This window comes from Lipotes vexillifer, unplaced genomic scaffold (assembly GCF_000442215.2).
Source record: "Lipotes vexillifer unplaced genomic scaffold, Lipotes_vexillifer_v1.1 scaffold204, whole genome shotgun sequence".
Lineage (NCBI taxonomy): Eukaryota > Metazoa > Chordata > Mammalia > Artiodactyla > Lipotidae > Lipotes > Lipotes vexillifer.
The window spans coordinates 371,643-386,960 of NW_006777418.1; the positions used below are offsets into that span (position 1 = coordinate 371,643).

Genomic DNA, 15,318 nt, shown 5'->3' on the forward strand with positions numbered 1-15,318 from the left:
ATCTCTTCCCTCTTGCATCTCCCTCCCTCCCACCTTCCCTATCCCACCCCTCCACGCGGTCACAAAGCACCGAGCTGATCTCCCTGTGCTATGTGGCTGCTTCCCACTAGCGATCTACCTTACGTTTGGTAGTGTATATATGTCCATGTCTCTCTCTCGCTTTGTCACAGCTCACCCTTCCCCCTCCCCATATCCTCAAGTCCACTCTGTAGTAGGTCTGTGTCTTTATTCCTGTCTTACCCCTAGGTTCTTCATGACATTTGTTTTTTTCTTAGATTCCATATATATGTGTTAGCATACGGTATTTGTCTTTCTCTTTCTGACTTACTTCACTCTGTATGACAGACTCTAGGTCTATCCACCTCATTACAAATAGCTCAATTTCGTTTCTTTTTATGGCTGAGTAATATTCCATTGTATATATGTGCCACATCTTCTTTATCCATTCATCCGACGATGGGCACTTAGGTTGTTTCCATCTCCGGGCTATTGTAAATAGAGCTGCAATGAACATTTTGGTACATGACTCTTTCTGAATTCTGGTTTCCTCAGGGTATATACCTAGTAGTGGGATTGCTGGGTCGCTCAGCGGCCATGGCTCACGGGTCCAGCCACTCCGCGGCATGTGGCATCTTCCCGGACTGGGGCACAGACCCGTGTCCCCTGCATCGGCAGGCAGACTCTCAACCACTGCGCCACCAGGGAAGCCCATGTTTCCAGATTTTTTGGTGATGGCCATTCTGACTGGTGTGAGATGATATCTCATTGTAGTTTTGATTTGCATTTCTCTAATGATTAATGATGTTGAGCATTCTTTCATGTGTTTGTTGGCAGTCTGTATATCTTCTTTGGAGAAATGTCTATTTAGGTCTTCTGCCTTCCAATCTTTATGCCAGGATGTGGGGACATTCTCTCCAGGGATCTCATCTCAAATCTTGGGATATTTAAGATTCTTCTGTGGAGAGCTCTAAGCTCCAATTTTTGTCTCCCTCCTCCTGTGAAACTGCTGTTAGATCTGCTAATCTTCTCATGTGATTGGCTACAATATGAATTAGCAAACACTCAGAGGGGAAAAGCAACATCAAATGTTGGGTTTACCTCTTTGCACTTACTTTCTCTCCAGGATTGTAGCTTCTGAGATAGTCACCTGGGTAACTCTCTGATGCCTTCACAGATTTTTCCCCAAAAATTTATGTAGATTTTCTCCTTGTTCTTGGAACAAGTAATCTGGCAAGCGTATGAAGATCTTTTTTGAAATTTAGATTCATCATAGCCTTAACAAAGAGAGTAAAAATCATCCTTATATTTCAGGCTTTATGTTAGAAATTGTCAGACCAAAGGGTGTATTCAGAATCCAGTTGGCTACTCCCTGCCCCATCTTTAAATGATAATTTGCCTTGAATCTGTTCAATTCCCTTCATACTGACTGCTCCTTCTTTAGTTCTCATCTAAAACAGCCTTCTGATTCTCCCAGTATGCCTTGTCTAATTCATTTCCTCATGGTAGCCAGAGTGAGTCTTATAAAACATAAATTTGAGCATGTTACCTCTCCCCGCTTAAAATTCTAGTGACTCTCCATTTCCCTTAGAATATGAAAGACAAATTTTAAGATAGCTTGAAAGGCCCTTCAGGACCTGAGCCCTGTTTACCTCTCCAACCTGATTTTTAAAACATTTTTCTTTAAGACTCTACTCTCTAGTTCTAATTAATTTCTTTCCATTTCTTGAACTGTCCAAATCCTCTCCCACCTCAGTGCCTTTGCATATGATCTACCTGGGTCATGATGTCCCTTTTACCTTGCCTTCACCTTAAGTTCCTAGTTATCATTTAAATCTCAGCTTAGCTTATTAACTCATTCTCTAGGAAACCTTTTCTGACTCCTGAATTCTTGCCTAGATTCAGAGTACTGTGTATTTCCTCAGCAATATTTCTTATCCCCCTTATATTGAAAATTTATGTGTTTACTTCTTTGTATCTCCCTAACTACTATAAGCTTCAAGGGGCAAGGCTAGCTGTAGTCCAGTCATGAATCATTAGCATCTAGCACAGTGCCTGGCTTATAATAGGTGTTCAGTAGTTCTTTGCTAAAGGAATGAATGAATGAATGAGATGCTTTAAATGTGTTTGGCAGTATTTATTTTTCATTATGATGTTTACATTTATTGATTTTTAGTATATAACCTTATAAGCTGGGAAAGCAGTATTATTTCTGTTTTTAAAATAGGCAAGTAGGAACAGAGCAGCCAGATGACTTGCTTGGGATTTTTCAGGATTTTTAATGGTGAACGTGTATCTATTCTCTAGGTTCTATAGGTCTCCAGGTAGATGGCAAGATTATGTACCATAGTTTTCCCTCACTCATTACTTCATTGCTCCTTTTACATTCTTACCACTTTCTTTATTTTCCTTCTCCCTATATTATCATTTAGGCCACACTGAAAGCTAGAGAGATGGTGACACGCTGATTAATCAATAAGTTTGAGGATTTTTAGAGAGTTTAATCAATCATCATTAAGCAAAACTTCCATTTCCCCCCATGACTCTGTGTTAGTCTGGCCTCAGGATGCAGGGGAAGGAGATGTGACAGGTGGTAACTCCTCCCTTTCAAGGTGAGATTATGCGTAGAAATTCCAGGAGTTTGTGAGAGGTCAGTCATTCGTATTATCAAATCACTTTGTAATTGAAACCTGTGATTTAGAGCCAGTTTATGAATCCTTATAATTAGATATTAGTAAATAACTTCAAAACTGTGTGTGGTACCTGGAAGATTGGGAGTGGATTTGAGGTTCACTACCTTATCAGATTCCTTTGGTGCTGACATTGAGGCTATGAAATCATTTAATTTTTTTTTAACATCTTTATTGGAGTATAATTGCTTTACAATGGTGTGTCAGTTTCTGCTTTATAACAAAGTGAATCAGCTGTACATATACATATATCCCCGTATCTCCTCCCTCTTGCATCTCCCTCCCACCCTCCCTATCCCACCCCTCTAGGTGGTCACAAAGCACTGAGCTGATCTCCCTTCATTTAATTTTTAAAAGGAGGAAGTTCTTATGTGAAATCAGCAACATGATGAGTGGAAACAATCTTCTCTGTGATCTCTTAAAGAGATTATTAAAGGGAAATATTAAATCATATTTAATATCCTTAAATAGTTTATCATTAACTTCCATTCTAAAATCATTTAAAACCAATGTTTATCACTTTTGTGTAACTGTGTGGGGTGGGGGAAAGAGACAGATTTTGTTCCTTTATGTATAACTCTGCCATAAAGTGTGCCATAGTCAGTTCAGTTGTTGGGATTAATACTCAGAGAACAATGAGGCAGGACAGACAGTATCTGAAGCGTTTTCTAAAAACTGTCCCTTGAATGTTACACAATGAGGGCCCAGGCAAGAATCTGGAATCTGGAAGTAGAAGCAGAGATTGAGAGACCAGAAGACATTTATTTTTCTGGGCCCCATCATGGCTTGAATGGAAAGTTTGAAGGCGATCTTATTCATGCCTTTCAGGTAGCATCCTTTTCAGGTGGATGGCCATGGAACCCAAGAAGATCTCAGAGAAGCAGGAGGAAATTCTTTCTATCCTGGAAGAAAAATTTCCTCGCTTACCTCCAAGAGATGACATTATCAGCGTCCTGCAGGAGACCCAATTCAGTGCTCAGGGTGAGTGACTCTGTCCCCAGCTCTGTCTCAGCTGCTGCGGAGGGATGGTTTGTGATGTGGAGTGTTACTGGGCCCCAGGAGGTGAATTTGAGTGTGGCTTCACGTTCTTCCCTATTGCTGGAGGGTGTGGAAGATTTTCAGGCATACCGTGTTAACTCATCTGGAAGCAGACAGTCTGTACTGCAGGCTTTCCTCTGAGGCCTTCGTGTCTGGATGTGTGGTTAATCCATGCATCTAATGGGCACCCCAGATGCATCATCACATGAAATCCCTGTGCTGAGAGGGTTCTATTTTGAGAATGTGGCAGGAGCAATGTCAAGCACAATGAGATTTCATCAATCAATTAATTTTAGAAAAAAATAAAAGACTCTTAAGCAGATAAAAGTGTTCTGTAAGTCTAGGCTTTGTCAAGGGAGTGGATTTCCTGGATCAATTGTTTAATAAATAATAATAATAATAATAATAATAATAAAAATAGCTATAGTTCATTAAGTGCCTAATATGTACAAGGTTCTGATGGTATAACTTTGCATGAATTAGAGTCCTCACGACAACCCTGTCAGGTGGAATTATTTATTATCCCTGATTTCCAGATGGGAACACTGAAGCACAGAAAGGCATCTTTGCTTTCTCATCATCACACACACAGCTAGGAAGTGGCCAGGCCAGGATTTAAACCCAGACAGTCTATCTTTAAGGTGCATAGCTTTCTCCCTTAGTTCGGGATCCCTTAAGGCAGAGCCTTAGGCAAAGCAATTTATTTGGTAGGTGATCCCGGAAAACACTGATAGGGCATGGAGCGCTTTAACAAGCAAGTTAGCTTTGTGGGAAACCAGGCCTTCATCCCGCTAGGGAACTCTAGAAAAGAGGGTAAAATTGCACCTCAGAGTTTTCCTACCCGAGGGGTGCAGTGGCATGTTGCAACTTGTTTGTCAGAGCTCCAAGAGCTGATTGTTAAATTTTCCGGAATTTTGTGAGTGGGTTGATGTTGGGTTGGCAGGTTGAAATCAGTCATATTGACAACACAGAAATGAACACTACAACTCAGGTTTTGTTACGAGCAAACCACTGGAATGTTGAGGAGTACTTAGTCCCAGGGACTGTTAATTCCCCCAGGGTGGGCTCTGGCAGCCAGAGAAAGCCCTCAGGAAAGAGATGCAGGTGCTAGTGGTTGAGGGCGCTGCATTGGGAAAGTCTGAGGAAATGTGGACGGGACACTGACGCACCTGCCACACCTTCTGTTACATATGCTCTTGTGCATGTGCACGTGATGTACATGGATGTATAGCTGCATGATGGTATGCATTTTGTCATTCATTTTCAAAATTAAACCAAACTTTTAATGTCACTATATATTCTATAAATCATTTTACGCTGTAGTATGATAGATTGAAGCCTTCCAGTCTTCAAGTCGAAGAAAAATATTTAGTATCTATCTGTTTCCCCATACTGCTGTGGTTGACAGTGTTCTAAGTTGGAAGGGCAAGTAGTTGACTCTGCTGTCTTAATATGCACCTGGGTAGGAGATACGTGCTTTACTGGCCTTTACTGTAAGTCTTCTTCTCAAGAGTTTAGGCCTAATCTGATATAATAACCTAGGGTGAGAATTCATTGTTAAGCCAGAGCCTTTCCTGTTTTTCCGTGATAAATGTTATTGAAGCACATTGGTCAGCTGACTAAAATTATGCAGTTCTGGATAATTTATCCCTTCTAGATTATTCCTCCCATCATTTAAGAAATCCTATATCTCCTATTGCCAGAGCCTATTACAAGGGTGACCAACTTAATTATGATAGTTTTATGGGTCATATTTATAAAGTGCATTTTGAGTAAAATTACAGTTGAAAACGTGGAGGCTCACCTTAATGCATCCTGAAAGCAAATTGTGGCCTTCTTAGGTATTATTTGGTTATTTGCTTAGTTATGCTAGTTTTTTTTTTTTTTTTTTTTTTTACCTCCTCCCCTTCCCTTCTCTGCTTTTGTCTGCTATGGGCTTCCAGAGTCTAACCTCTGAGTATTTGATCTTCTGGGCTCCCCTGAAGATTACTGGTTTCTGGTTGGATTTGGTCCATGGGAAGAGTTAGAAACATATGGGGCGTGAGAATCAAAGGAAGGAGAAGAGGCTGTAATATTTCTTCCCTCTGCTCCCTTCCTGTTTGGTGCTAAGTTTCTGGCAGCCCCTCTTCTACTGTTCCAGATCCCTGTTTCCCTCCTTTGAACCTCTGCTAGTCTCCGAATGCCTCACTATCTTTTATTAGTTTTCTCAGTCCCGCCCACATCTCTGTAAGAGTCCTGCCATTAAAGAATCTTCTTTTGCATCCTGAGGGGTGAATGCTATTTCCTGCTGGGATCCTAACTGATGCAAACATTGTCAGTAATGTGATTTTTGCCTTAATATGTGTGTTTATTATGGTTAAAAGAAATATGAGAGGGGAAATACTGAAATTAACAGGGCGACTTCTTTAGATAATCCCTTGATATTACCAAAAAAGTTCCCCAAGTATAACATACTGTTTTTTTCTCTCATCCACAGGTTTAAGTATTGAACAGACAATGCTGAAGAATCTGAAGGAACTTTCAGATGGAGAAATAAAAGTGGCCATTAGTAGCGTGAACATGACCCTGGAGGTAAGGGTGGGAAAGCTTTTTCAGCAATGACAGATTCACACACTTGCATTCTGAGAAAATGGAGTACGATTCTGTCTATTGCATAAGTTAGTGTTAGTCTTTTGCTGTGATATATTTGCTTCTTTGTGATATATTTGACTAGAAATGCGGGTTATTATTTTGGGTGAAAACACTACGCTAAACCAATGAAAAATGCCAAACAAGATGAGTGCCATTTCATTCATCTCAGTAAAACAAAACCTAAAACATGATCACATATGTATACATGTATGTGTATGTATATGTATATCCTGTTTAATAACAGTGATTATACATGTGATTAGATTCACTTCCTTTTTCTGTGCACTACCCTACATTGTCCATAGATCTGTTCTAAGAAACCAAGTTGTCCTTTGGCTTTTGTAAGCTATTTGGATCCATGTCATTTTGAGAATCAATGGTGACAACTCAAGTATTATTAAGACCCTCCTTCCAATCTGTTAAATGAATGATTCAAAGTGAATGCAGCTGTTGACTTTGTATGTTTCCTTGGTAAATTGTCTTTTGTCTACTTTGGGGCTTTTCAGTGACTTGCATGTTAATCTTAATTAACCTAACTAATGGGAATTATATTTTACAGAGGCACATTTATGCCGTGCCGAACTCTATTTTTTACTGTTATGTTGCCCTGGTCAAGTGATCCACCTTTAACTGAGGCACTGAACTCTCAAGTCAAGTTTATGGAGATAAAAATTGCTGTCTAGGCATCTTGTCTTTTAGATTTTAGAACTGTATGTTGCTATTCTTTTTATTTTTCTTGTGGTAATGGTGACTGTATCACTGTGTATATTTCTAGGGCATAGCAGGCACGCATGGGGTATCCATGCCTCGGAAAACCCAAGAGCAAACCAGGTGCCTTTTTCTGTGATTTCTTTGTAAAATTGTTCCTAGGTGTTTTGATATCGTAGTTCGGCTTGTACATCCATGTGAGTACCAAGAGGCAGAGTGTTGTCGCTAAAGATATTCACACTTGATGGTGATATAGTTTACAGACCATATTCTCATTGCATATAGAAACTCAACTGTTTCTATGGACTTTCGAATTGATAAATGCTCCATATAATTAGACGATGATGTGACTCAATACAAGAAATACATGCAATTTGGGATGTAGTAATTAGATCAGCACCTTCAATTACAAATCAGCTTTGTGTCTAGAAATCCAAGGAAGACATGGATCTTGCAAGGGTCAGTGGCTTTAAGAATCATTTCTACCAGTTCAGGCCTTAGGGTTTCCTTTCTCTTTTCCCCCTCCCGTCTCCCTTCATTTAATGGCATCTTATTAGGCTTTAAATGCCTTGTTTGGGATTACTTTCTAAATTAACACAGAACATCTTGTAATTGTTTAGGGAACTGTCTGTAGTTAGCAAATTATCTTAAGGCTATTATTATAGACTTACGGTAGCTTTAATGTACCTTCATTTATATTATAGGAGTATACAAATGGCTCTGTCAGATATGTTAAACTGTAAATGTTTATCAAGCTGAATAAGTGATAAAAAGATCGTCTTAATTTTGACAGTAATTTACATAGAGGGCCAGTAATTAATCAGGCAGCTAAGTACATCTATGGAAGAGCTATATGATCTTCTGGGAGGAGGTAGAAGGAGATTTATACATTATAAAGAAGGATACACAGATTAAACTCTAATCAGCTGAATGAAAGCTTTTCACTTGTGCATAACAGGGATATTAAAGATAACTGAGAAATGCAGAAGGAACTCCTTAATAACATTGTATATCTTCTTTGAGAGAGAAAATGTACACTATTTATTTAATCTTTTAGTTGGAAAGATCCCCAAGTTAAGGGCAGAGTTTGGTTTTCTCCACAGATCATCCTGTGATACAGTGGCGTTTTCACAATCTCTATCTCTATTTGATTATATTTCAATATTCCTTTCCCATTCCCATTTAAAAATAATGAGAGAATTCCCCCTGTCTTATTTTGTGTGTTTTGGAACAGCTGTCTAATAGCCCTTCAAATCTAGACATATTCTCAAAGAAATTTTCTTAGTTCCTACGACTTTCTAAATCTTACTTGTCCTTCAAAGCATGGTCAAGACCTAGCTGCTTCATGATGACTTGTAGAAATTATCCATTTTCTATTACCACTTGCAAAATTGACCAACTTAGGACTTAAATATATACTATATCTTCCATTAATTTTGAACTTGTTTCAAATATTTAATCATGGTTAGACAATATTTTAAGTTAATTGGGGATAAAGATGATATTCTTGACTTCTATCTCCCTTTGATTTCCTGGCACAGTGCTGGGGACATAGTAGGTACTCAGTTAATACAAATACACGTTGGTGTCTGCCATTTGTTCCTCTGATATCTGATTTTCATTTCCTGTTAAATTTAAGTAAGTCAGCTAGGAAAGCAAAGCCATCTAGCTATGCATCCAAGTCAATTTACTTTGTTTCCTTCCAATCGGTTTCAACTATAGCTGAAGGCTGAGATCAGCTAGATAAAATATGGCCCACATATTTATCGGTAGAACTGCTTATCCAGCAGTCCAAAATTTGAATGGGTTACTTGTCACTGGAAGGAATCAGCTGGAAGTTCTGTGTGATGTCAGGGCAATGGGAAAGAGGATTCCTTACATTTTCAATGGCCCTTTGCAACTCCACAGTTGTATGTGTCATGGCTTTTATTTGCCTGATGACCCAGTTAACTTTCTTGAGTGGAAATATTGAGATAAAAAAAGAAGAATTTGTCTCCTTGCAACATATATAGAATGTCCTTCGGAGGGAAGCACTGGTTTGGGTGGTAGAAACCACTGCCTTTGACAGATGGGTTCACTCCGGCCCTCTACGTTATAAAGAGAAAGCTACTAAACCTTTTGTCTCTCCTTTTTATTGTAGTATATCTCACAAATGATAGTTGTTCTAATTAAGGTTATATGGGTTATTGAAAATCTACCATCGAAAGTAAATAATTACATTAATACTGAGTTTCAGTGCTTTGTTCAATATGTGAGGTCAGAACGAGTGTGACCTTGAAAAGCAGTAGATAAAAAAATGGCCATATCAGGGGGCTTCCCTGGTGGTGCAGTGGTTGAGAGTCTGCCTGCCGATGCAGGGGACACGGGTTCGTGCCCTGGTTCGGGAAGATCCCACGTGCCGCGGAGCGGCTGGGCCCGTGAGCCATGGCCGCTGAGCCTGCACGTCCGCAGCCTGTGCTTCGCAATGGGAGAGGCCATAACAGCGAGAGGCCCGCATACCGCAAAAAATATAAATGAAAATTAAAAATGGCCATATCAGAAGCATGGCCAGAGGGCTAGTTCTTCTTGCAGAGAGGACTTGGAAGCTAGGACCATGGAAAAGATAACTGCAGTCCCATTTCACATGGCCTCTGGTTCATTCTGAGTCTGAAGATAGCACACATCCTGTGGGGCATACACACCACGTATAGGAATCCACTTCATTCATTATGGTTGTACCTGATCCTTTGTGCCCTTTTCATTGTTTGCCAGTTTGATTATCAGGAAAGAGACACAGGTGGTTCTGATTTTGTTCTAATTCTGCATTTTAGTGGAGGAACCAGTAGAGAGAAACGAAGGTTGCCAAAAACGAAATCTATGTTAAAAACTTTAAATAGTAAAGCCTTAGGGAAAATAAAGAAGAGAATTTACGGATATTAAAGTACGTGCTTAAAGTACGTGCTTAAAGTACGTGCTTAACTGGAACAAACTTCGCCTTTATGCTCCATTCGCTCCTGGGCCTACTTTACTCCTAGTAAAGCAGTATGTCTAGATGTTAAGGGAAAGGGACAGATCTTTCCATTCCAATAAGGTGCCAGTGAAGCAAATGAGATTGCTCATGGCAATACCACATGAATAGTTCCCTTGCCAACACCAAGTATTATTACATCTCCTTTAAGCATTTCCCAAAAGGCTGTAAGTCATTAGCATCTTTCTTCCGGAAGAACAATAACCAGGCACTGACTTGATCACTTTTGTTATGACCAATCATGTTATGATTTATTGCCACATATATACTGTGTCAGTTTGCTGCCATAACGAAGCACCACACACTGTGTGGCTTAAACAACATAACTTTATCGTGTCACAGTCTGGAGGCTGGAAGTCCAAGATCTGGTATTGGCAGGACAGTTCCTTCTGAAAGCTGAGAGAGAATCTGTTCCATGCCTCTCTCCTAGCTTCTGGTGGTTTACAGGCAATCTTTGGCATTCTTTGGTACTACTTATAGAAGTACCACCTTGGTCTCTGCCTTTGTTTTCACATTATCTTCCCGCTATGCATGTCTCCAAATTTTTCCTTTTCATATTAGTCGTATTGGATTAAGGCCCACCCTGATGACCTTATCTTAACTATTATATCTGCAATGACTCTATTTCCAAATAAAGTCACATTCTGAGGTGCTGGAGGTTAGGACTTCAACATATAATAAGACTGTATGAATGAACCTATTGCCTGCTAAGTACATTTCATCTGTCGCTCCCACATGTTTTTATTTTAAATCAATTTCCTTCAAATGAGGAAAAGTGGGGATTTCCAACTCTTGAAATTTTGTCTCCTTTTTTTTTTTTTTGCGGTATGTGGGCCTCTCACTGTTGTGGCCTCTCCCATTGTGGAGCACAGGCTCCGGACGAGCAGGCTCAGCGGCCATGGCTCACGGGCCCAGCCGCTCCACGGCATGTGGGATCTTCCCAGACCGGGGCACGAACCCGTATCCCCTGCATCGGCAGGCGGACTCTCAACCACTGCGCCACCAGGGAAGCCCCAGAAATTTTGTCTCCTTTATTCAGAGCTGGAGTCTGAGGAAATAGCTCCAGCCTGTTTTCTCTCTGGGGCCCCCTCCTGACCAGACACTGCTATTTGAAACCTGGAATAGAACACATGGGATGCCCTGCACAGCGATTACCAGCCAAGCTGCACCTTGGAACACTGAGGAGGGTAAAACTCCTTTTCCCTCCTACCACCCTTTTCCCTTAGCATTCAGAGCACGGACCAGAATGAACTCCCAAGATCACTGTTAAACTCCTCGCTAACGAAAGTGAACATTTTTACTCAGGCTGCAGTGAAGCATCTTTGAACCATTGTAACAGGTGATTTAAGACTCGACGAACCAGTATGAGACCTGGTTTACCAAATTTAAGTGTGAAACATGATTTTTCATTGTCTGAGCTTGGAGTTTTTTGGAGTTCAGGGTGAAAATACCTCTAGAGTATTTACCTACCTTATTTTGTCGTAAAATGCATAGTAATATTTGAGGAAGTATATATTATTTTTGATTAGCATATTCTTCAAAACGCCTAACGCTTATGCTGGAGGTGATTTTTCAAAGCTGTTTGGCTAACCAATGGAAATATGTGTAACCACTGCCTCTGGTTCCTTTTGGGTCCAGGGCTGCCAACTCCGACTTGCTAAGACGGAGTTAACATTTGATGACAAGGCTCACTGTGTATCAGGCAGTAGAGTAAGAACTTGCAAGCATTGTCATCTTTAACCTTTCCAGCAACCCCATGAGGTAGAGATGCTATGAGTACCCCTGTATTAGTTAAGGTAACTCTAACAGCAGTAACAGGTAAACCCCAAATCTCAAAGACTCAACACATAAGATGCATTTTTTGCTCATGCAGCAAAATCCAATTTAGTGTTCCTGGTTGTGTGACCAGGGGTGATTCAGAGACCATCTTTAACGTGTGGCTCCCAAGATTGCCTGAGACATCTCCATCCATCCTGTCTCTCAAGATGGAGAAGAGCTTGGAGGGCCAAAGGTGGGAGGCTTTATGGATCTTTTCAGAACGTAGCATCTGTCACTTCTGCTCACGTTTCATTGGCCCAGTCACATGGTTGCATCTGACTGCAGGGAGGCTGAGAAATGCAGTCAAATTGTATGTCCAAGAAGAAGAAACAGTTTGAAGAATAATTAGCCAGTCTCTGCCACAATCTCCATCTTGGAGGTGAGGAAATTGGAATCTGAAATGGTTAAATCATTTGTCTCATACAGAGCTGGGACCAAAATCTGGATCTGTTCTGCCCAAGCACTGTGTTTACTACTTGGGATATGATGCCCGCTCGGCGGGGGGTTGCTAGTGAGTCATCAGTTGTCAATCATTGCTGCAAACTCCAGGTGTTGGACAGCCTCGACAGACATCCTTAAGCAATCCTTGGTTGGAACTCTTGTCTTCCCTATTCTTGGTACCAAGCCACTTCTTGTTTATGTTCATATCTTTGCTTCTTTTAAAAATCATTTTAATTTTTGATCTGTAAACATCATCTAAGTATTCATAGTAAATGTAATTATCAGCCCCTCATATAGAGATTTGGAAAAATAAGTCAAGTAGATAAAAATAATAAGAAAAAAGGTTATGAGGTGAGGGATAGGACGCACCATGTAGGAAGGAAGGAATTCTGATTTTTTTTCTCTGCCTGCCTCTAGAATTCAAGGACATGGGTTTACTTTGTTGTAATGTAACTTTTTCAAATGTGTGTTCAAAATAGCAGCCCAAATCAGTGAAAAATTTTAATGGTAGAGATTTTTTATGGAAAGGAAACAGTATTACTTTGAGCACTATGGTAATTCCTAATAATGAAATTCTGAGTAGTTGAGGTGATAGGAGTTCTCAATTCATACCTGGCTGAAGAGTCCAAAGGGGTTTAGAGCAAATGACAAACACGGTTAGGTGACTTTCATTGTGTGAATTTAACAGTCAGTGCGTGTGAGTCATCTGAAGTGTGAATTATAATTTGAAACTAATTTAGAGCTAATAATTCATAGCTTCTTGAGGACAATGGCAGGATAAAAAAGTGAAACCTGAAATCAGAAAAGTAGACTTGCATTCCTACTCTGAGCTATGAGCAGTTCTTGGTAATGAGACGTAATTGAAATGAGGGAATCGAAATTCCCTATTTAACGAATGGTTTATCATATCAGCTGCAATAGCGCTTTGTCTCTGGGAAGAAATGTACTAGGCAGCTGAAGTGTATAATATTTAGAATCCTTACAACTTGTAGCTAGGTACCTCCTTCTGCAGATGACCCAAAGTATTTTAAGATACCAGATGAAGTCTGCAAAACTGGCCTATCTAGAAATACCTTATAATGGAATTCCTGTTTTGTGCTTACAGCTAAACTGAGGTTGATGTTTTTGCTTTTTTTACCTATTGACCAGTTTCAAATGGATTCAGATGATTCACAAAACTTGGCCTATCTAGCCATACTTCTTTACATTTATTTCCCTCGATGGTACAAAATACCTCAGTACTCAATATTTAGAGATCATAAAGTTACTCATTATGCATTGTGCTTTCTTTGCTAAGGGGTGGTGCCCTGGACACTTCTCCCCTGAAATGCTATAGAAGTGTATTTACATGGAGGAAGTGGAAAGGGAGGAGCATAGAAAACACAGAGCCTGCCCCCGGCATAAACTCTCCTCAGGGCCCAGAAATCCCCACTGACTTCCCTGGGCAACTGTGAAGTGGGAATGCGGTAATGAGATCAGGTGCTATGAGGACATGGCCTCCTCAAGAGGCTGTGGGGAAGTTACCTCAAAAATGGCTTCTGGGCGTGGGGCAGAAAGGAAGAAAGCTGTGGAGGGAGCCGCATGCCACTCCAGGAAGCCCAGATGGGGTCGATTGCTTAGTGAGTGAACAGGGTAGAGTCCGTGTCCCATTTGACGGTATTTTACTTGCTGCATCTCTGGTGGACAATATGATTCAGATTTACATGCAAATGTGGGTGTGTATCATCCATAACCACTCTCTCTTTTCATTACATCCCCACCCCGCAATGTCCCCATGCGTCCGCTTAGCACCAAGGACATGGAACAAAACAGAGCTGCGATACCCCAGCCAACCTAGGATTCCTGAGGTCATGAGGTGTTGGGTCCAACTGGCTCCCTGCTCAGTGCCTTCTCCTCAGAATAAAATGGTGTTCCAGTTATCTACTGCTGTGTCACAAGCCACCCCCAGAACCTCGAGACTTAAACTAAGATGTTATTATCTCTCATAGTTCTTTGGCTTTTTTTGGGTTCAAATGGGCAGTTTTTGCTCAGAGTTTCTCATGCAGTTGCAGTCAGATGGTAGTCACCTGTGAGCTCAGTTGGGACTCACCGGGTGTGGGCTGCTCACAGCCTGACAGATTCGGCGAGAGAGCCACAAGAGCGAGCTTTGGAAGAGACTCAGATGGAATCTGCGATTATTGTGACCTAACTTCAAATATCTCAGAATATCACTTCCATCATGTTATATTGTTCATGCAACTCCCTAAGGCCATCCCAGATCGATGATAAAATAGAATTAGCAGCGGTATGCTGGTAAATGTTTAACAATGGGCTCTCTAAAAGAAAAAAACAAAAAAACCCACACATATTACTGATATGCAGGATATATAGCACACAATTTACAAATTACACACTCTTTATTGTAAATTCTATACAATCGATTCTTACAGAATGAGTTACTTAATTTTAATGCAACTCTTGCACTGCAATTGATGAACCAGTATAGTTCCAACAAGAATGTGGTTGATTTTTTTTTTTTAACAAGAAAGTGGAACAACAAAGATTTTTTGTCTGAACTTTACCTGTTGTCAACAGCATGAATGACTTCTCTGCTGACTTAAAGAATGGTTTTCAAATACTGGAAGAACATGTCCTCAAGAGTTTTGTTTTTATTTTTGTGCTATTCACAATGTAATGGCTAGAAACACAACCCACTTTTAAGTTTAGCCTACATAATTAACTTTCTCCATTACTTTCTTAAGTTGAGACAGGCAAACTTTTTTCTGCAAAGAGCTAGATAGTAAATATTTTAGGCTTTATGGTCCAAGAGGCAAAAGTGAGGATTTTATGTGGGACTAAATAATGATTAGAAAGTGTTTAGCTCACCGGCTGTACAGAAACAGGCAGTGGGCTGAATTTGGCCTGTGGGCCATAATTTGCCAACACCTGCTCTAGAAAACCAATAAATCAATTAAACAAGCTTTGATTTGTAGTGTTTGCCAATTTTCA

The 15,318-nt window shown here is 40.3% G+C and overlaps 1 protein-coding gene across 1 annotated transcript in view; it reads left to right on the top strand.

Annotated features, from left to right (window-relative positions):
- PRUNE2 (prune homolog 2 with BCH domain) overlaps positions 1-15,318 on the top strand; it is a 212,514-nt gene that overhangs the window by 19,710 nt on the left and 177,486 nt on the right. Inside the window, 2 exon segments of the mRNA XM_007450984.1 lie at positions 3,516-3,668; positions 6,202-6,296. Of these exon segments, the coding sequence (XP_007451046.1) occupies positions 3,516-3,668; positions 6,202-6,296 (248 nt within the window).